Source organism: Nelusetta ayraudi, unplaced genomic scaffold, assembly GCF_046127955.1.
Source record: "Nelusetta ayraudi isolate G7.1 ecotype Tasmania unplaced genomic scaffold, CSIRO-AGI_Nayr_v1 ptg000053l, whole genome shotgun sequence".
NCBI classification, from domain to species: Eukaryota; Metazoa; Chordata; class Actinopteri; order Tetraodontiformes; family Monacanthidae; genus Nelusetta; species Nelusetta ayraudi.
In genome coordinates, this window is record NW_027466103.1 from 3,758,347 (window position 1) to 3,785,757 (window position 27,411).

Genomic DNA, 27,411 nt, shown 5'->3' on the forward strand with positions numbered 1-27,411 from the left:
CTGAAGAAACAGCTGGGGAGCATGGCCGACGAACTGGCCCATCACAAGTCGCTGGTCGAGAAGCACAAACAGGACAACAAGAACCTGAAGATAGACAAGCAGGCCGTCCAGCTGCAGCTCAGCAAGGCGCAGTACCTCATCAAGTGCCAGAATGAGATCATCACCAGGCAGGGGAGGGAGGTTTGTTTCCACCATGAACTCCTGGAGGACCTCCAGGAGCGGACCACAGGAATGCAGCGAACCATCCGGGATCTTCAAAACCAGGCAGACCAGATGCAAAAGGAGGAGATACTGGCCAGTTTTCATGATTTGGAGGAGGACTTTATTTTTTTGGCCAAAAACATTGAACCGCCTCACTTGCTGAAGGAGCATAGCCAAGATGGCCCCCGGATGAGTGCTGAGAAAGAAGGTTTTCTGGGTTGTTTAGCGAGTCTGCCCATGGATGTGGTCACCGGACTCTGCACAGTGGGCGTATTTGCTACCTTGTTCATTCTGAAAACCAAGTTGAATACCTAGACTGCGACCGGAGCCATCAGCAGCTCAACCTGGCATGACCTTGTTTCTTCCATGAGGTAGCCTCACTATATCAGGGACTATGGCCTGGACAATATAATGAAAACGGAAAATAAATGGCTTCATGCTATAACTTTTCCTACCACCAGGGTGCAGGATAATGGATCGGCTGCACAGACAGGCAGAACTGACAACTGCAGAGCAAATTCACCCAATGAGGCAGAATTTGCCTCCATCACTGATTTTTATGCTGACAATGTTGACAATGTGTTGACGATTCATGGACTACCAAAAATAATAAAACTATTAAAAAAAAAAAAAAAAGAAAGAAATGGGATTCATTTCTCAAACATTACACCACATTTAAAGTATGATATTTCAGCCTAGCCAGAGTTGTGCATACAAACAAATGCATGCTAAGAACATTTCAAACAAGGAACTATGCAGGACACTGCAATATCTCTTTTTAAATACGAGAGGTTGCATCTTGTATTTTGTTTTCAGCACTAATCCCTGGGAAACAAATTAATGTGAACTACATTTTAAGTCACTTTCAATTTGATAAGAATGATGAATGATTTTTTTTTAAAAAATTCAACTTTGGTTGGACTGGATTCTTCAATGTGAGGTGTTCTAAAATTAATGAAAGGATTGAAAGGATTTGAAATTTTGATAGAAATCTTTGACGCACATGGTGTGGAGCAAGTGCAGTTTCTTTGAAACAATGTGTCGTGTCATGTCTAAATACAGTCCGTAAAAGTGAGGCCACCGCTTCCACAGGTTACAAGAATTAGAAGGCCGGGCAAAGCTGTTGATTTTGATTAATAAAAACATTAAAGCCATCTGAAAGTGAGCCAAGATAGAGGTAATTCACTCTTCAATGACAATTCTGAATCAATACAATAGTGCAAATGAGCTGCATCACATCAAGCACTTTTACTGGGGAGGAGCAGACAACATTGTTCCTGGTCTGACCTTGCTGATAATGGCAACATTACTGATCAAAGGCGCAGAGCCTGCAGAATCAAAGTGCATATCAAAGTCATGGATTTCCTTATATTACAGAGGACTATTTTTCATAATTCTGCAGAGGGGCTGAATTTTGAAGAGAAACACAGCAAGAGAACCTTAATTATATTATGCCGTGGGCCTGAAAAATTCCAAATCAATTTAAATCCTTGCTATGATTCAGGATCACTGTTATGACAGGCCACTGGACAGTTCAGTATCAGGGACGTTACACCACTTCCAAGGACAGGAAGCGGAAACAGCACAGCCGCAGAACAAGCCAAACGCCGACCCGAAAGAAATGATCGACATGGTTGATATTGTCAAAATGAAAAACGACAGGCAGCACAAGTCTCTCCTTCCGGGCTGCCCAAGTAACCCGGAGGGGGAGAGGCTGGCTCTGCACGACGACAAGGCCATCCTCAAAACTCAGTACCACAAAAAGAAAGCAGAGAACGAACAGCTGAGGGCGGTGGTGTACGGCCTGGAGTGCCAGATCCAGAAGACCCAGAAGGACTACAGCGCTAAGCAGGCTGTGTGTGAGTCCAAGGTGGAGCAGAAGCAGGAGCTGATTGATTATCTCTCTGAGGATGTCCGTGATCTGCAGCAACAGTGCGCCTCCTTGCAGGAGAAGCTGGCCAAGCACGAAAAGCTGAAGAAAGCCGTGCAGGACCTGGAGAAAAATGCAGAGCTGCTCAGGAAGCAGATCAGGAGCCTGTCGGACGAGCTCGCCCACCACGAGTCGCTGACGGAGAAGCAAAAGAGCGACAACAAAATCCTGAAGATGGACAAGCAGAGTCTTCAGCTCCAGCTCAAAGAGGCCCAGAACCTCATCAGGAGGCAAGACGACATCATCGCGAGGCAGGGCTGCGAGATCAGCAGCAACCACGAGCTGATCGAGGAGCTCCAGCAGCGAGCCGCCGAGATGCAGCAGACCGTCCAGGACCTTCACAGCCAGGCCAAGCAGAGGCAGGAGGAGAAGATCTTAGCTTGCGTTCGCAACTTGGATGAGGAATTCCGACTTTTGGCAAACGGAGCGGACGTGGTGCCGAAGGAGTTGGGAGACGACAGGCTTTCAAAGGTTGTTCTGAAGAGGACAGTGTGGGGTCGCTTCACCAGCCTGCCGGTGGACATGGTCACTGGTCTCTGCACCGTTGGTGTGTTCGCTACCTTTGTTGTCTTCAAAACTAAACTCAACGCCTGCTAGGCCCCAACAGCCTGGAACTGCTGCTAAAAGATCGCACCTCAGTGCCAACTGCAGTCTATGTTCAACAATTCTACAATTTCATCTGGCAGACATTTTTGTTCATCCATCCATCCATTTTCATTACCTGCTCCTCCCTGAACTTCTGGGTCTGCTGGAGCCTCTCCCAGCTACCATTAGACAAAGGCAGGGTGACACCCTGGACAAGTAGCCTGTTCATCAGAGGGCCACAAAGGCAAACAACCATTCGCTCTCACACACTCACACACCTACAGTTAATTTAGAATTTCCAAATTCCCCTCACATGCATGTTTTTGGAGTGTGGGAGGAAGCCGGAGTACCCAGAGAGAACCCATGGAGACACAGGGAGAACATGCAGAGTGCTAACAGAAAGGCTGCGGGAATCAAACCCACAACCTTCTTGCTGTGAGGCGGCAGCCTGCACCACCGTGTCACCCCGTTTTTATCCAAAGTGAAGGAAAACCCCAAGCAGTAATATAGAATGGAGAGGGCTATACACAGTGGTGGACCTTCCTACAGATGACAAACAGGCCCTTGCAATACTATGTCAGCAAAAAGGTCCATCTTTTATTTTTTTATTTTTTTAAAAATTCCACTCAACATGTGAGTAAAAGAAGAACTTGTGATGAGTTTTTCTTTTTCTATGAGTGTTGGCTATCATCAATTAAGCTCGGACTAGGACACCAAATGTAAACGGACCGCCCATGGTTCAGGAAAAAGGTACCAGGAGACAAGGAGAACGTTGAAGAGAAATGCTTCTTTGCCAACAACCTGCATCTCGAACTAGGACCTTGACAATGTGACTTTGCAGGTGGTCTGAAGGGACCAATCCATGTTTGTCTCCTTGTACTTTTCAATGTAGGAATTTGCATTTAATGGAACTGATTTCACAGCTTACATCACTTGTTCACAACGTTGAGTTGTCAGAAAAAAAGGTTTAACAATAAAGTTTGTCATCCTGTTTTATACGTTTCTTTCTCCCTTTAATAAGCCCAATTCATTGTTGAAAGACATGAATTTGGAAAAGCTGTTTTGGATTTTATACTTGAAACAGTCGCATCTGGACTACATTTTTGCTGATATACAGACTTAAATCTCACATTGCCCATATGTGATCTGAGCTGCAATGATAAAGTTGAACACACTTTGCATTAGTAATTGTGAGTGTTTTGGAGGCGATGTTATTGTACAGTAGAGGTATTTTTTAAATGTAAAACGTGCAGTCTTTTTTTTTTTATTTTATTTCAAGTACTGCCTATTATGTATCTCTCTCTCTCTCTCTCTCTCTCTCTCTCTCTCTCTCTCTCTCTCTCTGTCTATCTATATATATATATATATATATATATATATATATATATATACATATATGTATTTATATACAAATATATATTGTTTTTTTATTTAACAAACTAAATAATGCCTTTATAAGCGGGTACTGACTTTTACTGGACCCCTGCCTGTAAATAATTCAGAGATTGCACAGCTGTGTGTTGTGATCCTCTTTCAACCTGCTGGATTGTCCTCCTTTTTTTTCCATTGACCTCTCTCTCGATAGATATTGGCCTCTTTAGACCTTTCACATGCATCCATGGGGAGTGAAAGTGAAGGCTGTTTGCTGCTGTTTGCTGCTGTTTGTCCTCTGCGGGCGCCATTACATTTGACCACTGTATAAACTGTGTGTTTGAACATGTGAGAGGCTTTGAATTGAGGGTGTGTTTTGTGGCATTTATCCACTTGCGTGCGCATTCAGGATGTGTTTTAAGAGGGAAAGAACACGGGTGGCCGAGAGAATCTGGGAGTTGGGGGAGAGGGAGGTGACATGAGGGAGTCTGTTTGTATGTGCGTGGTGTGTGTGTTCGTGGGGGAAGGATGCCTTGTGTTATTGTGTCTCTCGGGAGGTGTTTGTGTTTGTCTTGGAGGGTGGAGGGAGGGGAAGGGTGGTGGGTGCGGGGGGGTACTGTTTGCGGGTCTCGTAGCTCTGTTCTGGGGTGGTCCAGGCTTGGGGACAGGGAGAGAGTGGAGGATGTAAGGGGATCAATGGTTCACATTGAGACATAAGTAGGAGGCACACCTTCCTCTGCCGGCAGTGTGATTAGAAAGTGAGAGCAGCGGAGGGTGACGGTATGAGAGGACAGTAGAGTGAAGTATCGCTGAGTCCCAGGACTCATCGGCTGGGACTGTCGGGAGCCAACGTGAGTGTCTTTTCTGTTATATTTCTGACTCGTACGGTAGACATGCAGGTTTGCAGACAGGGTGCAGTGTGTAATTTAAACTCTAACTATCTGCTTTGTTTATTCATTGTGGTCTCAGAACTTGTTTCTCACGAAGAAATGAGAAACTGTGAAAATGTTTTTTTTTGCCAGGATGAACTCAAGTTGTGTGTTGTGTGTGCGACAAAGGAGTTTAATTTGGGTTTTAACTCTTGTCAGAAAAGTGGGTAAAGTGACAAGTAAAACATTCACTATGACATGAACATTTTAGATTAAAAAGTTGTACAAATGAGCAAAAAAACAAACAAACAAACAAAAAAAAAGGCCCAAAACAAATCCAGAATAATTTTGTTGAGTGCATATGTCCAACCAAATACCAAATTTTACATATTGAAGTGTTTTCACTGTGGTGCATTTTGACCAACCTTTATGCTTCCTTGAATTTTTTTTAGAGCGACAGGAGTGAAAGGGTCTGACTTTGCCTGGACCAGCTGTGCAGGAGAGCACCGGTGATTTTTAATGGCAAATTATTTGACGTGAGAAAAACAAAACAACAACAACCCACAAGAATGGATGCGCAAGTGCCAGGCATAGACTTCTTCACCTCGGCCTCCCCTTCCTCCCCTACTCCTTCTCCTTCCCTCCACCACTGCGACTACAGCGACTGGTCGCCCTCTCTCTCCATCATCCCCTCTGTCTACCTGCTGGCCTTCCTGGTGGGTGGCCTGGGCAACAGCCTGGTGCTGTGGGCTTATCTGGACCCGGCGGACGGGAGAAGGACAAAGTCTGGAGACCGAGGCGGCTGTGACTCGTTGCCTCCCAGGAAGCAGATCGGCGGGAAACCGTCAGGAGGACGAAGGAGCTGCTGGGCCTCCTCCTCTTCCTCCCGCTCCTCCTCCGACTCCTCCAGCTCCTCCAGCTCCGCCCCCGGGCCCCCCGCCGGCCCTCGTCGGCCTTCACGCCCGCTGACCAACGCTCTGATAGCTAGTTTAGCGCTAGCAGACCTGTGCTTCCTGGTCACCCTCCCCCTGTGGGCCGCCTACACGGCGCTGGGCTTCCACTGGCCCTTCGGCCAGCCGCTCTGCCGGCTCAGCAGCTTCCTCACCGCCCTCAACATGTATGCCAGTGTCTTCAGCCTGAGCGTGCTCAGCGTGGAGCGCTACTGGGTGCTGACCGGGCGCCGGCCCCCTAGCCACCACCACCGCCACCGCCACCACCACCCGCACCGGGCCCTATGGATCCTGGGGGGGGTGTGGCTGCTGGCAGGGCTTCTGGCACTGCCCGGCCTCCTGCTGCGCTCCGTCAGAGAGGTGGAGGCCGACTATGACCTTGAAGACGACCTTCACCCCGCCGCTGGCTCCGGCTCGGTGGTCCTCTCTTGCCAGATGGACTACTCGGTGCTGATCGGGCCGGAGGTGGAGGAGACGGAGCAGGAGAGGGCGGAAACATGGTGGGCAGCGGCACTGAGCATCAAGTCGACCTTGATGGGCTTCCTGCTGCCGCTGCTGGTGCTGCTGCTCTGCTATTGCTCGCTGGCGCGGCTGCTCCGCCGACACTTTGGCCGCGGGCCTCGTCCAGACCGCCGGCGCCAACGGCGGCTCCTCAGGGTCATCGTCTCGCTGGTGCTGGCCTTCTTCCTGTGCTGGCTCCCGCTGCACGTCAACAAGAGCCTGTCGGTGCTGTTGGAGCTGGGCCTCCTGCCTCACTCCTGTCCACTGGAGCAGCTGCTGCTGGCCGCCCAGCCCTACGTCACCTGCCTGGCCTACCTCAACTCCTGCCTCAACCCGCTCCTGTACGCTGCCTGCGACCCGGCCTTCAGGAGGAGGTGCCGGGGAGCCATCGCCACCGCCGCCATGCTGTGCTGCTGCGTGGCGAGCGGGAGGAGGGAGGAGAGGAGGGGAGAGGGTAGGGGGGGAGGAGGAGGAGCAGCGGAGGAGGAGGAGGCTATGGAGGGAAGAAGCTCTGCGTTTCCTTCAAAGACGCAAGAGGAAACAGCAGATCGGACGGAGGGAGCAGAGGAGGAGGAAGAGGAGGTGGGGAAGGGGTAGAGGAGTAGGAGGAGGACTGGGAGGAGGTGGATGAGGTGGAGGAGGTTGGGGTAGAGGGGTGAGTTGGGGGAGATGGTGGGGGAAGCTTGGCTTTTCTTCAAATATGCAAGAGGAAACAGCAGATTGGACAGATGAAGAGGAGGAGGTGGGGGTGGAGGAGGGTGTGTGGGCAGGGTGGGGATGGGGGGGGGGGGGGCGGACAGGTAGACGGGATCAGACCTGAAGTCAAGTGAGACAGAGTTCAGGAAGCAGGTGGTGATATGACTCTCAGCCATGTGTGGCTTCTCAAAGTGGAAAGGTTCCTCTCAGGGATCGAGAATCAGACTCTTCATGTTTTGCCAAACAACACCGCCGTCTTAAATTCTTCATATTTTTTTTCCCACGGGAAAGATGCCACTTTCTAAACATCGGTGGAGGCCACAGCCAGTTTTTGTTTCTCCTCAGGCCAAAGGTCATTTTGTCATTTATTTTTTACTGGTTAGTGTATCAGCTGTTTATTTTCTTAGACTTGCACTGGTTTTTTCTATTGTTTGCACTGTTGTTTTTCTAAAATAAAGAAAGAAAGAAAAGTCAGAAATGTGGGAATTCAGATTCTCCTTTGTATTCTTTAAAGATCTGTTTGCTCCTGTAAAAACGAAAATAAAAAAAGAAAGAAAAAACGGATTCAATGCTTAATTTTCTTTTTAAGTTGCTAACTTGTTGTTATTATGAGAATACCAAAATATCTTTCGCTGTAATCGATTCTATTCTCTCCAGTCGTGGTTCTTGCAGTACTCCTTTTTCTCGATAGAGGGCGAAATAGCACTGTTGATGTACATTGATCGTAGAAGAAGAAGACTCGGTCGTCTAGCGCGGAGATTCTCAAAGCAATACGATATTGTACTGTCCGCTGTAAGGAAGCAAACCTCCTCGCTCGTGGCCGCGTTTTTATTATTATTATTTTAAAAACACATTTTAAGAAGTGAATTGATCACTAGTAGTTTCTTTTCTTTTTCTTTTTTTCTTAAAGGAAATCGCTAAGATGGGAACGGCGCTGATTTATGACGAGGAGATGACCAAATACAAACTGCTCTGGGTTGAGTAAGTTTCAAAACAACAACTAGTAAATGAATGATCGTGCTCGTCGCCAGCCGGAACATTTCAACTGGTGTAACTCGAAGTTCGAAACTAATGACGACAGCTACTTAAAACGACATGATCGTTTCTGTTTAACTTTATCTTGTCTCATGCAGCTTTTCATATAGGCTGTTGCATCTTCTTCTTCTTCTCCTTCTTCTTCTTCTTCTTCTTCTTCTTCTTCTTCTTCTTCCACGATTTTACTGTCTTTTTTTGTCTGTAACTTTATTATCTTCACAACGGCGGGGAAAACATTTGTGGTAACATAAAGCTGTCTCATTCCACTACATGTGGAGGAATAATATTAATGATACCCACACTGCCGTTGTACACACACCATAAGAGGCATTTGAACGGTCATAAAACAAAACGAAACGTAAACCATGTAATACTGAGGCAACTATACATTCTCCAAGAACAAGGAGAATTTAAAATAAATACCACTAAATAGATATCTTAACCTTTTTAAACATGAACATAGGTAAAACGAATGAGATCACATATATCAACACAGGACTCTATGAAGGGAATCGATGTTGCACTTAAACTTGCTTTGAATGAAAACATGCATCTGTCAGCGCCTCATATATCTATCTTATCTAGCTATGTATCTAGCTATCTATTTAACTATCTATCATGTTATTCATGGAGGTTTGTGAGTTTTGTATCTTTCTATCAGTCCTGAGTGACTCGAGGCGACAGGACGTCTGTAACCCTGTAAATGTTGAAGTGAATCCACTCAGCTGTCCATCATCTGTCACCCATTAACACACGCACACAGGGGTCTCGGGGGGGGTGCTGTCCAGCCAGTATTTGGGCAAAGTTGGGGGTCACTGATGGCAGCTATTTGTCACAGGACTGACAACCACACACACACACACACACACACACACACACACACACACACACACACACACACACACACACACACACAGATGTTTGCAATTTGAAGAGTCACCAATAAGGTCACAATATGGCAACCACCACAGTGGCAACCTGGTGGGGCTTGCTCCGGACCTCATTTATCATCCTAACTCTGAGTTATTTGATTTCCTCCAGTCCCGTGTGTAAGATTGAGGTACCTGAGCGGCTCACCGTCAGCCACCAAGCCCTCATCAAAAGTGGGCTGGCTGATCGCTGTGTCTCTGTTCCTGTCCGAGAGGCGACTGATGAAGACATCCTCCTGGTGCACAGGTCTGACTTTCTGTCCCCCCCGCCCCCAAGTCTCTTTCAAATCTCATTTACCTTCAAATCAGTCTCCAAAATGTCCTATCTGCTTTGCTGCATGCGTTTCCACGACAGCGAGGAGTACCTGGAGGCGGTGAAGAAGACGCCCTACATGACTCTGGAGGATCTGCAGGTGTTCACTCTGAAATATGGTGACGTCTACTTCCACCCAGTAAGTCCGAAACGTGCCGCTCGAGGGCAGCGGACCATCCTCGGGTTATGCTGATTTAAATAAAAAAATATATGGTTATGCGGGGTCATGCTTTAGTCATCCTTTTTTTTCCCATCACAGAACATCTACCACTGTGCCAAGCTGGCTGCAGGGGCGGCCCTGCAGCTCGTGGACAGCGTCATGACAGGGAAGGTGAGGAACGGCATGGCTCTGGTCAGGTGAGGCACGTGAGATGTGTAAGAGACACAGCTTTTTTAGCAGCTGCTGTTAATACTTTCATCAGGTGTCTGTCCTTCACTCTTATATTTTCCATCTTTACCCAGGTTACACATATACATTACTGTCCATGACACAGGAATCTCATATCCACGTAATTTCAACAATCCTTCATGCAACATTTTCCAAAATTGTCTTATTTTAACACAATCCCAAAAAACTTGTGAGTGATCCACATTCATTACTCCACAGCCTCTAGCTGATGTTTTTTTCAAAGTTGCCTGAGGTTCGATTTTGTACCCAGACTGAAATATGACCTGTCTAACCTGTTTGCCTGTACTGACAGACCTCCAGGACACCACAGTATGCGCAGTGCTGCCAACGGTTTCTGTGTGTTCAACAACGTGGCCATAGCAGCTCGATACGCAAAGCAAAAATATGACCTTAAAAGGTAAAAACGGAAGCTTTACTGTGAGCAACGTCCTATATCACAGCCATCTATAAATCCAATAACTTTGCATTTCTCAGGGTGTTGATCGTCGACTGGGATATTCATCACGGTCAAGGGGTCCAGTACTGTTTTGAAGACGACCCGAGGTGCGTTTCCTCTTCAGCATCTATTCAACTGACTACACACAGTAGATGTTGCCTCACAATCAAATTCTACATTTTTTTTCTTTCTCCAGCGTGCTTTACTTCTCTTGGCACCGTTATGAGCATCAGAAATTCTGGCCCAACCTCAGAGAATCAGACTATGATGCTGTTGGCAAAGACAAAGGCGTCGGGTTCAACGTAAACGTGCCGTGGAACAAAGCAAGTAGCCACAGAAATACTGAAAACATGTCTATTTAACATCAGTCATTATTACCCATTATCAGCTTTTCTTCTTGGATTTTCCTTTATTTATTGGAAATGAGCTTTTTTGTAAAGACTCATCTTTTATTTTATTTTCTATTACGAGATGCATTAAGAATTTTTTGTGTTTGTGTCTTTTAATAATCAGTTGTCATATTTCAGGTGGGAATGACAAACAGCGACTTCCTCTCGATCTTCTGTCACATTCTGCTTCCAGTGGCCTATGAAGTAAGCCAGTTAAAATTTCTTATCATTTTTTCAGCAAGTTTCTTTTTTTTTTGGAAAGAGTTTTAATCCACTTATCTTTGATCACTTGTCTCAGTTTTGTCCCGACTTGGTCCTGGTGTGTGCAGGCTTTGACTCAGCCATCGGCGACCCTGAGGTATCTAATCAGAAAAGCTTTATTTGAAACATATTTATCGACAGATTAAAGTGGAGCTGAGCTGGCCGTTTTCTTTATGTTCAGGGTGAAATGAGCGCCAGTCCCGACGTCTTTGCTCACCTCACTCACCTGCTGATGAACCTGGCCGGAGGGAAGCTGTGCGCCGTGCTGGAGGTCGGCCTCACGCAGCCACTTCCATCCGTCCTCTGTGACTCTGCGACGCTTTAACAACTTTTATTTTGATGGCTTTTTTCCTGTTTCCCAGGGAGGATACAACCTGACCTCCCTGCCGCAGTCTGTGTGCCAGACAGTACAGACTCTGCTCGGTGATCCTGCTCCTCCCTCTGCCAACCTCACAGGTCCCTGTAGAAGGTCTCTGCCGCTCTACATTCTGATTCCTCTCTTAATTCCTCTGGAGGTTAACAAATTTTAACCTTTTTTTTTTTTCTGTTCTCAGCGCTCTTGAGACTCTTCACTGTGTCCGATCAGCTCACCTGCCGTACTGGTCCTGCCTCAGCCATGCTGGTGAACTATGCACTCTTACTCTCTTTAAAGGTCCAGTGTGTAAAATTTGGCATAGTTTATGTTTTTTGTATTGGCAAAATGGCAACATTGAGCCCATAAATACATACATAAAAGTGTATACTCACAGTACATTAAAAGACATTTGTTTTTTTCTACCTTTAGAACAGTTCTTATATGTATATAAGAATATACATAGAGCAATAAGGTTCTTGCTCCCAGTTAGCTGCCATCTTGCACCGCTATATTTCAAAGGAAGCCCGGTGTGGACAATCCAGCCCGCTTGACTGCGCGTTTCATATTCAGGGAAACACTCCCGTCCTGAAATACACCTGTGAAGAAGAAGGTTAACTAGGTATTCAGCTTTCTGCTCGCAGGCCACTATAGCTCTCTGGCAAGCTCGGGAGAGAGAGGGCATGGAGTCCCTAAGGTGTCAAAACTGACAGAGCGCATGCAATCTAAAATGTAACCACTTGATGTCGCTGTTTCTTCTTAGAAAAAACTCCAAATGTTTCACATTTAACCTTAAAAATGTCCATTTCATGGAATAAAAAAGCTTTATTTATCCTATTACTCCTGATTTGTCGCCGTCCAGCTGAGCTGCCCACCTCTGACGTCAGCACCAAGCGCGCCAAGTTGACAGAGGGCAAAGCTCCACAGGCGGGTGAAGAGGAGAAGAAAAGTGCAGCGGTAGCAGAGTGGCCAGAGCCTCCACGGCGAGTTCCTCCTCCCGTCCGCACGGCTGCGGTCCTGCCCGACGGCGTCGCATGTCCTGACAGATGTCAGCGGTTTAGTTCATCAGAGGATCCCGGTCCAGCCACTGTCAGAAAACTCAGGTGAAGGCCAAGGGGAATGAACCAGTGGTTTCCAACTGGTTGAGTCTCAGGACCCACATTTTTTTCCTTATAATGAAGTCACGACCCAAAATGATTCCACAGCACTCAAATTTTATTCCACAAAAATAAAGACGCTAGCCCTCTTTCTGTCATGACCTGTGTCCTGAAAAATAAAGGCCAATAAATATATAAATATATATATTTTAAAATCCCTTTTTTTAAGGAAAAAAAGGGGGAACTGCCCATGAAGCTGTGACCCAATCAAAACAGCTCCGCGACCCACTTTGGGATTTAGACCCACCAGTGGAATAGCGCTGGAATAAAGTGAGACAGATTTGAGTAGCTGTGATATTAAGTTTTGTTTTTCTCAATCAGGGAGACTTTCTTCAGGGATGCCAATGACGGCGGCGCTCTACACACCTTGGTCACTCTGACTGCGCTGGTGGAGAAGATGCTGAAAAACGAGGTGACTCATTCACTCCTTTGTCTGCCACTGTTGTAGTTAACACTCGCTGCCTCACTGTGCTGCTAACATTTGCCCGCGAGTGTCTGTATGCTGACTGCAACGCCTTGTTGCCACCTCTCAGGTTGGCAGCGGCTTGGCGCTGGTCAGCAACGTCCCCGCGGCTCTGGCCTGTGCTGCCCGACACGTCGCAGCTGCGCTCAACAAGCGGTAACTGGAGACCATAGACAAAGTGATCAAGCTATGGCGGCTGTCTGCTGTGTTAATGTGCTCTTTGCAGAAAGAACTCTTAGTTTGAAGAAACAGTCTGATGTTGTTTGCTGCTGATGCCTCTCCGACGTTTGGCTCTCTTGAATTTGGAATCATGCGGAATCAAATGCAGCTTTTACCCCTTATAGACAAACTGGACCAGAGATCTTAATGAAGCAAACGTTTTGGGGAACATTGGAAGAACATTTGGGTTTCCAGTCAAGCTGAGCTGATTCCATATTGATTATTATTGGTGCTTTTCTCTTATAGCAGACACATGACTATGTTAAGATGCTATTTTCGTACCTTTACATGTTTCGACGGTAGCGTCCGTCTTCCTCAGAAGGTCCCCTGGGTGGTGCTGTTGTGTGCCGCTGTGTTGTTACCAGCTGGTATCACGGAGGTGTAACAGACCTGTCAGGTTTTGACAGGTGGGAAACACCTCCCGCTGTCAGTCCGCCCCCGCCCCTCCCCCCAGGACGGCGCTCCAGGTGTGAGAGAGCAGGTACGCTCCCTCATCCCTGTTCATCGTCCTCGGGCTTCACTTCAGTACCTCCATGGCCTCCCTGATACAGCAGTGGTGTCTGTTGTTTCCCTGTGCTCTGACCCTGGAGTCGTCCCATGATTATTTGGGTTACGCCTTCGTGATACCAGCTGACAAATGCACGTCACACAACACCACTCAGGTGGCCTTCTGAGGAAGAAGGGAGGTTCCGTTCAAACAGGTAAAGGTACAAAAAACAAGACATCAAAATAGTCATGTGTCTGTTCTGAAAGACAAAATGTAATAACAATTTGTACCTTATGAAGACAATGAACTTCATTCAGTTAATTCTGTATTGGTTGTAGCATCTGTTGTGGATCAGACCTCAATATGGGGCAACATTTTACCATGTGAATTTCTCCTCTTTCAGGGTTTTGGTTGTGTGCGTCGGTGACAGGATGGAGGTGATTCCTGGCACAGAGGACGGGTGAGAATCATTTGTGATTCATGATTCCCTAATTAAAACTTTCTCATAACATGTGCTTCTCCTCTGACAGTTAAGAGTTCAGCGCCAGTTCAGTTTGAGTCTTAACACCACAATAACAAAAAATGCATCATATTTTCAGGAAAACAGTCCTGGTGCAGTTTAGCAGCCATGAGTCAGACGAGCAGAAAGGGAAATATGAAGTTCCTGTTTGTTTGAAAAAGGTATTGTGAACATTTCCTGCATGTCTATGTTTAGTAAGAATGCTGCATTGTCTTTTATCAAAATGTTAGAATAATTAGGGGAACTAATGTTGTTCTCCTCTTATAATATTGTCATCATGAGATGCAGCCAATGTCATTTTAGTTTCCATGAGATCCTCCAAGTTCTCAGAAAAAGTTTTGTTAATGTGTCCTTGCATAATGTCCTGCCCTGTGTATTTAAAATATTAAATACATTTACTGAAAATTAATTTAAACACTTGTGTGATATTAGTGTAGTTCAAACACACGTGTAGTTCAAACTACAATTTTGTGTGTGTGTGTGTGTGTGTGTGTGTGTGTGTGTGTGTGTGTGTGTGTGTGTATTCCCACAGGGCTGCAGTGATGTCCCAGGTTTCATGCAGGCTGTGTTGAGCCTCCTCCTTCCTCTGGGATATGAGTTTGATCCGAGTCTGGTTCTGCTGGTTCGGACGGCAGGATGTGAAGTGTGTGACAGTGCGTGGCAGCAGCTAACGGGCCTGCTGCAGGGTCTGGCTCAGGGTCACACGCTCGTCCTCATGCACGTAAGAATATCTTGCGTGCAAGCTCTGTCTTTCCGATGAGTTCAGGATCCCTACATGGGTCATTGCTAAATAATTTGGTCCTTGCAGGAAGAGGAGAAGTCGCATGTTGCGACCACAGTCTCCCGTCTCCTCGGGGACGCAGCGCCACCTTTGGGTCCGCTTCGTGCTCCTTTAGCCGACCACATGGAGGCTGTAGAGAGAATCCGGCATCGGCTGCAAACAGAGTGGAAGCTCCTGCAGACCACAAGTGAGTGAACATGAACAGACAAACACCACACCATGCATAATCTGATATTGGCAGCCGTTAAGCACGTGGTCCCTGTTATTTTAAATGTCTCTTTTTCAGCAACAGGATGTGGAGAATGTGGCGAGTCCTGAAGAGGAACAATCCATAATATTCAAAAACCCCAAACTAACCTGTGTTTTTTTTTGTTAAGAAGAAGAAGCGGGTATGGAAAATGAATGAATGAAGTCTTATGGATATTTTAGATACTGACATGTAAATTAGTACTGCAGAATAATGCATTTTGAAAATCATGAATCTTTTTACTCTCATTTATGGTGAGATGTCTCAAAATAACATTTCATGTTTTATGTTGTCATTGTTCTGTAAGTGCTGACTATGTTTTAAAATATAGTCGGACTTACTGGGTGGAAGTAGACGTCGCCATATTTCAGAGTGAAGTGTTTTGTTTTTTTCATCAAGTGTGCTTTGTTGTTGTCACGGTGAAACAAGTTTATGAAATGAAAATAATAATTATTAGTATTATTATTATATGCTTACCTGTGTTATAAATTCTGGCATTTTCTACTACATCAATACTTTATTATTTATATATGTTATTGTTTCAATAATATCTGTTTGTTTATGACTGAAGATCATCAAATCAAATATTTATTAATTTATCACCAAGAGTAATTTGCTAACGTATAAATCAAAAGTTTGCTTCATCAATATCTTCCTTTTTATTTTAGTAAATAAAAAAAGTGGACGTCAAATAAATGGTAGAGCTCATTTTATAGGAGTAAAGAGCTCTTGCCCTGGTGAGCGCCAGTTCTTCTTCCTGCCGCCTGGGTTCGCTGTGGGGCGGCCGGTGCCCAATCCGTTCAGCCCCACGTGAGTCGTCACTCTGTGTGTTGATGCCCGGACAGTGTGGCTCTGCTTCCATCAGCGTGTGCGGTGGCCGTGTGCGGTGTCTCGCCGCCGCCGCCTTCTGGGGTGAACAGCGGCGCCTGAACGCATCACGGTGGGTGAGCAGCTTTTTCCCAGTCCACTGGCCGACTGTAAACACGCCGCTGACCGCGCAAAGATGTCTGGGAGCGCGTCGGCGGCCGCCAAGATGAGGAAGGACGAGTCGTTCCTGGGGAAATTAGGAGGAACCCTCGTGCGCAGGAAGAAGGCGAAGGAAGGTGCGTAACTTTGTCCTTATCGTCGCTGTCTGTCTCCTCTTCAGCGACCTTGACGTGGTTCTCTGTCCGTGATGCGGCACACGATCACATCATCTGCATTACAATGTTACAAGCCGGGGCATCACTGGCGGGACTAACACACCTCGCATCTGACTGGGTAATTTATTCGTCCAGTATAAATGTTGGGTGTAAATGTTGTTTTTTTTGTGTCCCCACCCGCCCCATTATCATTGTCATTATTATTGTCATTTTGAAAGGGTAGTCGGGACAAAGGTCTGTCAGTCGTTTAGCCTGAGGTAGTACACATAAATAGACCGCAGGGCCTCTGGCCGCAGGCACCAATGGAAAGTTATCAAGATAAGCGGTTCTGTTTTTATTTCTGAGCCACAATTCCACTTTGTCCCAGTTGCTGGTCAAAACCGTCTGGCTGGCCTCCCAAATACCAGGCCAGGCCAGACAGTGTGTGTGTGTGGTAAAACAGACAGCTGGCAGGTTTAACGTGTGTGTGTGTGTGTGTGTGTGTGTGTGTGTGTGTGTGTGTGTGTGTGTGTGTGTGTGTGTGTGTGTGTGTGTTTGTTTTCACAGCCATGTGTTTGTCATCTCCATGAAAGGCACCGACAGACACATTTTAATTGTCCAGGGGCCTCCACTGTTTCCACCCATCACAGCCCTCGGAAAGTCTAGATATTCGGCTATTTTTAGGATTGTATACATAGGTCGAGGATGTTGGTTTTGTTTTGTTTTTTTTTAAATTAAAACATGACTTTTTAAAAGTAAAAGAAAAATCCATAGGCGAAAGGCCAAGTTAAATCAGCTGCCTCTGTAGCTTTTGCTTACAGTGAAATCATAAATCTCAGAACTCTGTCGTATGTGAAAGGCAAGGAAAATGTGAAAGGTGTGTAATTGGAAAATAATTTAAAGGAAAAGTATGTGTTCGGCTACGACAAATAAGACGCTTATTTTCAAAAACTGCCGCATAATTTCCGTTAGAGCTTGCAACCTTGCTGTTGGAGACGCAGCTGTAGGAAAGTTCATGCAGATCCACAGACTGGGAATGTTCAGTGTTTTTTTTTTTTTTTTTTCGTTGAAGTGCAGCGCCCCTCTGAGGTCAATTTGCGAACGTACGCCCAGTGAAACAGAAAGGGGCGTCAGCGAGGTGGGTGTGGGCTTGTTGTGCGGTCCGTCGGGCTGCGACCAGTGCTGCTGTTGCTGTTGCTGTTGCTGTTGTGGTTTCCGTTACAATGAGGTGTGGTTCCTCTTCAACAAAAACACCCAACTAAGGATGACTCACAGCTGGGAAGGGTGACCAATCATTGCCATAAGCGAGGCATTCCCTTGGTTCCTTTCAAAGACCTGTGGTTGTTGTTGTTGTTGTTGTTGTTGTTTTTTTTTAATTTTACAATAATCAGCGACTCTGGCTCATGCTCACATATGTTTACAGCTACACCGAACCTGACAGTGGAGCTGTCTGGAAGTAAAACAGCATTGATTTCCACCTTTGCTGCGTGACATTTAAAGGATCAGATCTTCCTTTTTAATTGTAGAACTTCTGTTCATCGTGCAATGTTGCACTATTTTTTTTTATAATAACTTCTGTAGCCCCCCCCTAAAAAAAAAAGAAGAAAAAAGCCCCAGCAAATTAAAACCCTCTGTTTAAATGCTCAGTTTCCATTTCCAGCTAAACTGCTTGAAAATGCCTGTTGAACCACAAACAAAGGGTGAATAAGGTGGCTGTAATGTGGTCTTAGATGTCAAATAGACAAACACTTGGTCGGGGGTGTTGACACTAACTTTTGATGTCACAGTCCACCCTTTGTGATGTCACAGGGGGCTTTTGTTTGTTTATTTTTTTTTTATTCAAGAGCTGCATATTTGAGATCACACTTCAAACAAGCAAAAATAAGTCAAATAGTGGCCTTTCACATTTCTGGTGGCTTCACTGACCGAATAGAGACACGATCTTCTACCAGTGTTGGTAGAAGATTGTTGGTTTTTGTGAGTTTTGCATTTTCACCTAAAGAACTAGATACATATTTTTATCATGTTCCATCATAGAGTCCTGCGATTGCACGTGCTGCATGTTCTCGACTGTCTCTCGGTTCCCTGATAAACTAAGAGGAAGTCTGTGTTCCTCTGACAAGACACAGCTCCGCTAAATTGAGTGACAGTTTAACGCAGGGAAAACACACACTTTTCCTCCCTGAGGGCTGAAAGGGTGATAGTGTATCATCTCCAAGGGTGTTCACTCTGGGAAGACACAAAGAGCAAACGCAAACGCTTTTTCTGATGGAGTCTGCTAACAGTAAGTCAGCGTTTTTTTCCAGTCATCATTGCTGTCGCCATTCTAGTTCCATCCTCTGTTACCATTTAGTTTCACGTGTCCTGTAGTGAGGATATAGTTTGATAAGCTGATAAAAAGCCATTACAAAATACAATTCATTGAATTAACGTTTGTCTTCTTTTGTATAAATCAAGATTGATTAAGAGTATTTCATCTGCAAATGACACAAAAATTCAACACACAGTTTCCTCGTGATTGATCAGAAGCTGGTACTTAAAAATAGAACTACACCCCAAAAAAATAGATTCCGGGGGAATTTACAATTTTGACTAATTGCAGCTGTTGTTGTTCACTTATAGGCTTATAGGCTGTTTTTGCAAATATTTGACTGATATCTATACAAAATAATACACACACACACACACACACACACACACACACACACACACACACACACACACACACACACGTCTCATGCACGTCGGCTCTTCCTGTCATTGTGAAGCAGAATTCACCAAGCGTTGGATTGTTCACCCACTAATGGGGAACGTGAGCTGGGTTTACACCGTCGTGAGACAGGTTAGTTTTACCCTACTGATGATGTGCTGTTGCAATAGTAATCCTGCTACAGCAGGAATAATCCTGTTACAGCACCAAACAAATGTTACTGAGTTCACATATCAACAGCATACTACTTGTCACGCTAATAATAGATTCAATTAATACAATGATGCAATGATGATAAACATCATATTTAGGTCTGCAGACAGCCTCATGTGCTCAGACTCAGTGTCATCTCCCGGCTGCTGTGACTCACCGGTGCCTGCATCGGCGTAAATAACCAGCGCTACATCTGAGCTCCAGTCTGCCGACTGAATTATTTATATCACAACATACCACCTCCCCCCTCTGGAGGGCGGCGTAACAAAACTACCAAGCCAGTCTGGGTCTGCTACACCGCCGGCCTCTAATAGAGTTTCTTTTTTTCTTTTATTTTATACCTGTACTGCGTGGATAGAAACATTGTCACGTGTTGCCTCGGCTGCCTCTGCTGTCCCAGGAAAGACCAGCGAGGAGCCCGCGGCACGAAGAAGAGAAGCGCTCTCCTCGGCCGGGCTGCACTTTTGTTTTCAATGAGTGTAATTCCATTAAGAGGACTGCGGCAGCTCTCTGATTGATGATGCTCTGCAGCAGAACGGAAAGGCTTGGTTCGCGGCTGCACACCAACTCAGTCCCGCCGCCCGTCGGCTGGTCTGGTGGCGAGAGTCGGACAACAGCAGAGTCACCGGGGCGTCAGTGATGCTCAATCCTGCCGCTGACGGCCTGTCGTTGGTTTGACTGCCAGGATGCGTTCCAGTCGGGTTGCGTTGTCTTCATTTTTGTACATGCAAACACACACACACACACACACACACACACACACACACACACACACACACAGGCACAGAGCCCCCTCAGCGTCTCCTGTAATTGGAGCGCAGAGGGGGTGGGAGGGTTGGTGGAGGGCTGGGACAGAAATAAACACTTGATGACGCCCCGGCCCCCCCTTCCACCAAGTCCCATACACAACAGTTCACACACACACACACACACACACGCACGCACACACACAAACACTTTTAGGTCCATACACTCCCTTTGGCTCCTTACTTCCATTGCTGGGGGGAATCTGTGAGGTGTATAGTGGGGACATGGCCGGGCTGCTGTGTGGGACCAAGAGGAAGAAACAAGGTAACTGATTAGAATGTTGTTGCTGGTGTTGTTGTTGTTGTTGTTGTTGTTGTTGTTGTTGTTTTGTCTGTTTGAGGAACCGGTGATTGTTTGAAAGGGAAGCAGAATTGTGTGTATTGAGAACCCAGAAATGAAATACACAAAATCCACTTTGTGTCTGTCGTGGAGAGCTTGTATTTGTGAAAGTGTTCCCATTCTAATTGCAATCTTCCACAGACTTGTTACAGCGGAAAGTCATTATATTGCATAATTCAGAGGGTTTTTTTCTGCGCCCACGTCTCCACGAGGCAGCAGCAGCAGCAGCAGCAGCAGCAGCAGCAGCAGCAGCAGCAGCCGGACAGCCACGGACAGCCACGCAGGGAGGAAGCGGCACAATTATGATGAAATGCTACGAGCTCCTTGTGTAATTACAAAAGCCAAGCTGCTGATCTGCGGCGAGATGCAGGGAGGACGCGGGGACGAGAAGGGGTTGAGCAGGGGGGTGGGTGGGGGCGGCCTCAGCATTGCGGGTAGGCTGAACCCGATAAGGAAAGCCGAGGGGACGGCGCCTCCTGGGGACGCCGGCGTGGAGACGCTTTGAAGTGGAGATTCTGTCCAGATTGCACCAAAACGATCGCACTCTCAGAGTCTCTTGTCGGGAGGGGAAAAGTTTAATTGAGGCCATTTTAAGGGGGAGTTAAAAATTTTCATCCTCTTTCCTCATCTTTGTTTTTTCCCATTATATATCTCCATTTTATCGGGCCGTGGAAACGAAGCGGTGGACTTTAGAAAATCTGATTGCAGTGCAGCTTGTTGCTGTTCTCGCTGCACTGAAAAGCAGATTGATAAAAAGCATTGTGTCCATTAGTGCGAGATAGCTCTGAAACAACCCTGGAGTTGCACTCAGACGTGGAACATTTTTGTTTTTTTTTTGTAGCAGAAATTGATTTTTTTATTCTCTTTATTCTTGAAGTCAATGTGGACTCTGTCGATACTTATATTTGTGAACACGCTGTACAGTTTTGTTTTGCTTTTTTGATGAAAGAGCCTTGCTGTTCTAATTCAAGCCAAAAATGTTGATATCATCCAACATAAAGAAATCCCTGTATCCTGGCAATAAAAATTGCACATTTTCATCAGAACTTTGACATTTTTTTTTTAAAATAATTGTCACTGTATCATTTTCTCTAGCACTGACCTCATAAATTGAGAAAACTATATAGATGAGATGATGATAGATGAAAGTCAGAGGGGGGTTTTATGGTTTAGATGCAGAAACACTAATTTTTTTGCATAAGTGTTTCTTTATGTTTGCATTATTATCTTTCCTATAGTCAAACATGTGATAGTAATTCCTGTGTATGTATATTAACTCCTTATCATGTGCTTGTTGTCCCCCAGTGAGTGACCTCCATGAGGAAGGGAAGAATGCCATCAACGCTCCAATGCTCCCCACTGGGACAGAGATCCACCCAGAGGATACACTACTGGGTAAACACACACACACACACACACACACACACACACACACACACACACACACACACACACACACACACACACACTAACTCAAAAGCCCTTTCATAATTGAGACAAACATGTATTCCTGCTTCAATTTATTCACTGGTGGCACCCGAGGACACTAAGTTATTCAAAATTGCACAAAAGCTCAGAAACTGAGGCAGGTCCAGGTACTTTTGATGTTGTGATGGAGGAAAAAAAAATCCCTGTTCTTTTAAATGATTGATCCTGTAGCTCATTGGATGAGTGTGACCCCTGGGTCAAGATCTTCATTTCCTTCGCTAATTACAGCAGCACTTAAACTCCTGCAGTCGCATGTCCATACCCATTAGTTAATTAACTGCCTGTTGCCAGTAAAAGGCCAGTTTTGCTGCACAGTGAGAGTTCATATCACATTTAATATTCAAGGATTTTAAGAGCAGAGCAATGCCTCCAATCTTTCACCAGAATAAATCTCAGCTACTTCAGTAGTTTTGCTTGGATGTATTTATGTCTGAATCGATCAAAGGTTATGAAAACTTGTTCGACAATTGTTGCTCCTCTTAAAACTTGTTGTGGTTGTGGGTGTGGTTGTGGATGTGGATGGAGGGTCCCCCGAGGTCACAATATGCTGACCAGTGTGGCTAAAGGCGGTCTTTGACAGTAGGGGAGCAAGAAATGAAAGTGGGCGGAGCTGAGACGCTTCAGTCTCACTGTGAATCAACAAGAGAGTGATGGGAACTCTGCTTGTGTGTGTGTGTGTATGTGTGTGTATGTGTGTGTGTGTGTGTTCAAATACCTCTTTTTCTTCTCACATTGCCAGAGGAGAACGCAGAGAGGCTCATGTTGGACCCGACCTCACGGGAGAATCTGAAATTTAAAGATCTTCTGAAGGTAGCTGGTAATCCTGGGCACAGTCAGGAAACACAACATCCAACTTGGCAGCGTCTGGTTGTTGGTTAATTGCATTGTACCCTGTGTGTGTGTGTGTGTGTGTGTGTGTGTGTGTGTGTGTGTGTGTGTGTGTGTGTGTGTGTGTGTGTGTGTGTGTGTGTGTGTGTGTGTGTGTGCGCAGGTCCTGATTGACTGGATCAACAGCGAGTTGGAGGAGGAGAGGATCATCGTCAAAGACCTGGAGGATGACTGTTACGATGGACAAGTGCTCCAGAAACTGTTTGGTGAGGAGTCTGTATTCATTTGATGCCGTACAAATCAAGCGGCCAAGTGTCCTGCTGGAGTGTCCGAGCAAACCCCTGCTCTTCATCCTGTCACCACCAGAGAAGCTGTCGGGCAAGAAGCTGAACGTGGCCGAAGTCACCCAGTCGGAGATCGGACAGAAGCAGAAGCTGACGACGGTGCTGGAGGCCGTCAACGACCTGCTGATGCCTCACGGCTGGACCATCAAGTGGAGTGTGGACTGTGAGTGACGCACGGCTGCCTGCCAGTTGAGCCCAGGAGAGGAAAAACTGTGTGACATGGCGCCAGAAAAGCGGGCTGAAAGTCGGAATTTCTGCTCTTTCTGATTTGAGACGCCTGAATCTCAAATAAATATGATCTAATGTCATGTTATTCCCCCCCCCCCCCCCCGCTTAATTCTTTCCTATTAACCATCCAATCAGCTGAATCACTTGAACCATGTAGTTTAGATCCAACCTTCACATTGAATAAGACAAGGAAAAAAGTCTAAAGTAAAACACATTTAAATATTTTGCATAATATAATATAAAATAAAATATACAAAATCTATATTTAAATATTTATAGTATAAATCTAGAACGATAAATAAATATTGTTCTTTATTTACTTCTCATTTGTACACTTTCAAATCATCGTCATCATCGCACCAGTGAATTAAAAATACCAACTGTTTGGTCTTCAGGTTAAAATAAATCCCAATAAAGAAAGAAGAAGTGCACATGGAGTTGTTTCCACTCAACCCCCCCTCCCCTGTTTTGTGCTCAGCAATCCACTCGAAGAACCTGGTGGCCATCGTCTACCTGCTGGTGGCGCTGGCCATGCACTTCCAGGCGCCCATCAGGCTGCCTGAGCATGTGTCCGTGCAAGTGGTGGTCGTCAAGGTGAGAATGACCTTTTCATATGTTGCGATATAAATCGATGTGCATCAACTGTCCCTGACTGTGGTGTGACTGGGTGCTTGTGTTTTTCCGCCGTGGCGGTGCAGAAATGCGAGGGCGTGCTGCAGACGACTGTGGTGACCAAGGAGCTGACGAGCAGCACAGAGTGAGTTTTCATCCACAGCCGTCCTAAGAAGTCATATTATTGGTCTCTCATGTCCATGTTTAAACAGGTCCTCACACTAAAACAAATCTCCCTTTCCTTCTTCCAGAATGATGCTGGGAAGGTTCGGTGAGTTCCGGACAGATTTATATATTCATTTTACTGACCTTGAAATAAATCCCCCAACTTATTTTAGGTCGGGTCTGTTTCTGTGTGCTTCACGACTTAATAGGAAATAAGAATAATAATGATAATAATAATAATAAAACTTTATTTGTACAGTGCTAAATCACAACCAAAGGCGTCTCAAAGCGCTTTATACAATCAGAGAGAACCAACTGGGAAATGTAAACTTAACTGTGTCAGGTACGGTGCCATAATCAGGAGGGGTTATTGACAGAGGATATTTGGGCAGAGGGATGCTGAGGTTGGGGGCAGTGGGCAGCAGGGCTGCAGGACGAGCAGAGAGGAGATTCTATGGCTTTGATGAAAGAGACGAGGAGAATGTGTAAAGGATTTGCCTTATGTGTAGAAACGTGTTCAAGAAAATCAAAATTCATGCACATTTTTAAATACATTTTTGCACCGCAGCTTTTTTTTTTTTTAAACATTAATTGTTTATTAAGCGGGCGACACGGTGGCGCAGTGTTTAGCGCCGCCGCCTCACAGCAAGAAGGTCGTGGGTTCGATTCCGGGGCCCGGGCCTGGGACCTTTCTGTGTGGAGTATGCATGTTCTCCCTGTGTCTGCGTGGGTTCTCTCCGGGTTCTCCGGCTTCCTCCCACACTCCAAAAACATGCACGTGAGGTCAATTGAACATTCTAAATTGTCCGTAGGTGTGCATGTGAGTGTGAATGGTTGTTTGTTTCTATGTGGCCCTGCGATGAACTGGCGACTTGTCCAGGGTGTCACCCTGCCTTCGCCCTAAGACAGCTGGGATAGGCTCCAGCAGACCCCCGTGACCCTGAATAGGAATAAGCGGGTATAGAAGATGAATGAATGAATGAATGTTTATTAAGCAGCAACGGTAGCGAGCAGCATGTGAGTTGAAGTTATGATGCTAAGCTAAGATAACAACCCACTGTTCTACATGCTACATGCTTGTTTTCCCCAGATATTATTGCACGTTCACGACTGACTGACTGACTGACTTGACTGACTAACTTACTGACTGACTGAATCATTTGTCTCTTGCGACAGAGAGGGACGCGTTTGACACGCTGCTGGATCACGCACCTGACAAGCTCAACGTGGTGAAAACGGTATTCAACTTCCCAGTTTCTATGCTAAAAGGTAAAAAAAAAATGAAATGTGAGAGAAATGATACATAGATCGCTGTTTGTGTCGTCATCAGTCTCTCATCACCTTCGTGAACAAACACTTGAACAAGCTGAACCTGGAAGTCACGGAGCTGGAAACGCAGGTAGGAAAATGCCAGGATTACTGTTTCAGTTGAATTGAATCACACCAGATGTGTATTTTGCACCCGAGTGTGTTGGATGTGGTGCAGGTGGTCATGCAGTCTGTGTGTTTGTGGCCAGTTTGCTGACGGAGTGTACCTGGTTCTGCTGATGGGGCTGCTGGAGGACTACTTTGTCCCTCTGTACAACTTCTTCCTCACCCCGGAGAGCTTTGAGCAGAAGGTGATTAACAAAAGGAAACCCTCTCATTCCAAGTGTAAAGATTCTTGACGACTCAAACTAATTAAAACCCACTTTTCACTTTGCATCCCTATCCCCTCAGGTTCACAACGTGGCATTTGCCTTTGAGCTGATGCAGGACGGAGGCCTGAAGAAACCCAAAGCCAGACCTGAAGGTAGACTTTCCTTTTAAAAATTGAATTAACCAATGACCTCGTTAGAGATTAGATGAGAGGGGTGAGGTTATTAAAAATAGACCATTTCAAGAAAGCTGTTTAGTATTTAACTGCGTCTGAGTCATATCAGAGGTTGTCCAGCAGAGGGAAACATTGCTTCACTCTTAACAATCTCTCTCAGTCGTTCACTCAGCCCTGAGCTGGCTTGGTAGTGGACCTCTGCAGCAGGCAAGATTTAATTTATTACGTAATGTTGGTGCACATACAGTAGTGTGATATATTTATGTCCTAACATGGGTATATACAACATTCAGCTAATCATACCTCAAAAAACAAAACAAAATGTATGATGGACTGAACCGGTGTGGCATTTGTTACCTGCGCTGGTTTGTTTTGGTCAACACGTAGCTCCTTTGAATCAAAGTGTTTGTATTTAAAATTTGATGATTGATTGATTGATTGATTGATTATTAACAGACTCAATGTCAACGTTTTATATCACACTCCTCTCCTGTTGTTCATTTAGAAATGATTCTTAAATGTGTAGTTCTGTGTTACTGTTGCGCTGCATATATACAGTACCTCTGATTCTATTTATACAACAAATCTTTAATATATGTTCATAATATTTGCTGTGCAGCGCACCCCTGTGCCGTGATCGTCTTCAGTGTAGCCATTTCCATTTCACAACATCCATCAAGTTCAACTCAGATGGATTCTTTTGATAATTTTGTTGTCTTCATGTCTTTGTTTTCCAGACGTTGTCAACCTGAACCTCAAATCCACCCTCAGAGTCCTCTACAACCTCTTCACCAATTATAAAGACTCTGACTAGCTGACCTTCTCAGGGTTGCATCCCGTGATATTGCCTCACTCTCCTTTTCTACCTTTGCTGGTATAATGATTTGCGGTCCGGACACTGAAGGAGCCATGATTATGCAGAATTTATACTGAGACCCATGGGCAGTAGTCTAAAAAAAGTCTCAGAATACTGGTATTTAATCTTTAAGAAATGGCAAATGTATTTATTTATTCCTTCTTCGATTGTTATCTGCTTGCCGGGAAGCGCTGCAACCTTTAGCCTTAATTTGAATAGTGAGGCAACGAGGGAATAATGTATGAGAACCTAATGTATGTCAAAACTCAATTCAGCTGACAATGTTTTTCTTTTAGTTTTCGATTGCAATTAAAAAAAAAAACATTTTAAAAAGGTGATTGGCTATTAGAAATAAAATATAAAATAATCTAAAATAATCACATTCAGCTGTGCCAAAGCCATATGTTAAATCATCAGCTATAGCTACCTTGTTGTACTACTAGTTTTTTATTATAACGTCAGAATCTTTTTTGCTATAGTTATTTTTACAGTTTTATTTACTGCTTGTTTAAGCTGAAAAAAAGATTCAGGGATGTACTAGCAAAACAAAGTTTTAAAAAAAAAAAAAAAGTGAAGATACTTGAACTCAAGCTAGCTATGACCCACTAGCTTTCTTTTTTTTTTGGCTTGCTCTGTTGGCAGTCTGTAAGTTTAAAAATTTGGTGGAAAATGTATGAATGTTTCAAGAAAAGAAAAAACAAAAAAAGTCTGAACACACTGTCCTGCACTCCTGCAGAACAAAAATCAACACAATCCATTTAAATGTCACGCTAGCCGGCAGCTGGC

General features: G+C 45.2%; 3 protein-coding genes across 6 annotated transcripts; all 3 read left to right on the plus strand.

The window, feature by feature from the left end:
- Window positions 1-4,857: 4,857 nt before the first annotated feature.
- Window positions 4,858-7,004, plus strand: aplnr2 (apelin receptor 2). The gene is made up of 2 exons (XM_076037955.1): window positions 4,858-4,942; window positions 5,411-7,004. The coding sequence occupies exon 2, from the start codon at window positions 5,526-5,528 to the stop codon at window positions 7,002-7,004; it is 1,479 nt and encodes a 492-aa protein (XP_075894070.1). The 5' UTR covers window positions 4,858-4,942; window positions 5,411-5,525.
- Window positions 7,005-7,867: 863 nt separating this feature from the next.
- hdac10 (histone deacetylase 10) lies at window positions 7,868-15,493 on the plus strand. Of its 2 annotated transcripts, none has more exons than XM_076038090.1 (20): window positions 7,868-8,084; window positions 9,180-9,314; window positions 9,423-9,519; window positions 9,640-9,737; window positions 10,082-10,186; window positions 10,264-10,332; window positions 10,422-10,548; window positions 10,753-10,818; window positions 10,913-10,972; window positions 11,057-11,146; window positions 11,238-11,344; window positions 11,430-11,497; window positions 12,090-12,330; window positions 12,706-12,796; window positions 12,918-13,003; window positions 13,957-14,013; window positions 14,153-14,234; window positions 14,606-14,794; window positions 14,882-15,041; window positions 15,147-15,493. In XM_076038090.1, the coding sequence occupies exons 1-20, from the start codon at window positions 8,026-8,028 to the stop codon at window positions 15,170-15,172; spliced, it is 2,013 nt and encodes a 670-aa protein (XP_075894205.1). In that variant the 5' UTR covers window positions 7,868-8,025; the 3' UTR covers window positions 15,173-15,493. The 2 variants fall into 2 exon arrangements, with proteins under 2 accessions (XP_075894205.1, XP_075894206.1); XM_076038091.1 differs by having other exon boundaries at window positions 7,996-8,084; window positions 15,141-15,489.
- A 435-nt stretch (window positions 15,494-15,928) lies between these two features.
- parvb (parvin, beta) lies at window positions 15,929-26,611 on the plus strand. Of its 3 annotated transcripts, none has more exons than XM_076038096.1 (13): window positions 15,929-16,204; window positions 21,597-21,686; window positions 22,519-22,589; window positions 22,771-22,873; window positions 22,974-23,114; window positions 23,658-23,773; window positions 23,878-23,936; window positions 24,043-24,062; window positions 25,133-25,194; window positions 25,287-25,355; window positions 25,474-25,575; window positions 25,676-25,748; window positions 26,507-26,611. In XM_076038096.1, the coding sequence occupies exons 1-13, from the start codon at window positions 16,105-16,107 to the stop codon at window positions 26,581-26,583; spliced, it is 1,083 nt and encodes a 360-aa protein (XP_075894211.1). In that variant the 5' UTR covers window positions 15,929-16,104; the 3' UTR covers window positions 26,584-26,611. The 3 variants fall into 3 exon arrangements, with proteins under 3 accessions (XP_075894211.1, XP_075894214.1, XP_075894212.1); XM_076038099.1 differs by lacking the exon at window positions 15,929-16,204 and adding an exon at window positions 18,347-18,506; XM_076038097.1 differs by lacking the exon at window positions 15,929-16,204 and adding an exon at window positions 19,151-20,216.
- Window positions 26,612-27,411: the final 800 nt, after the last annotated feature.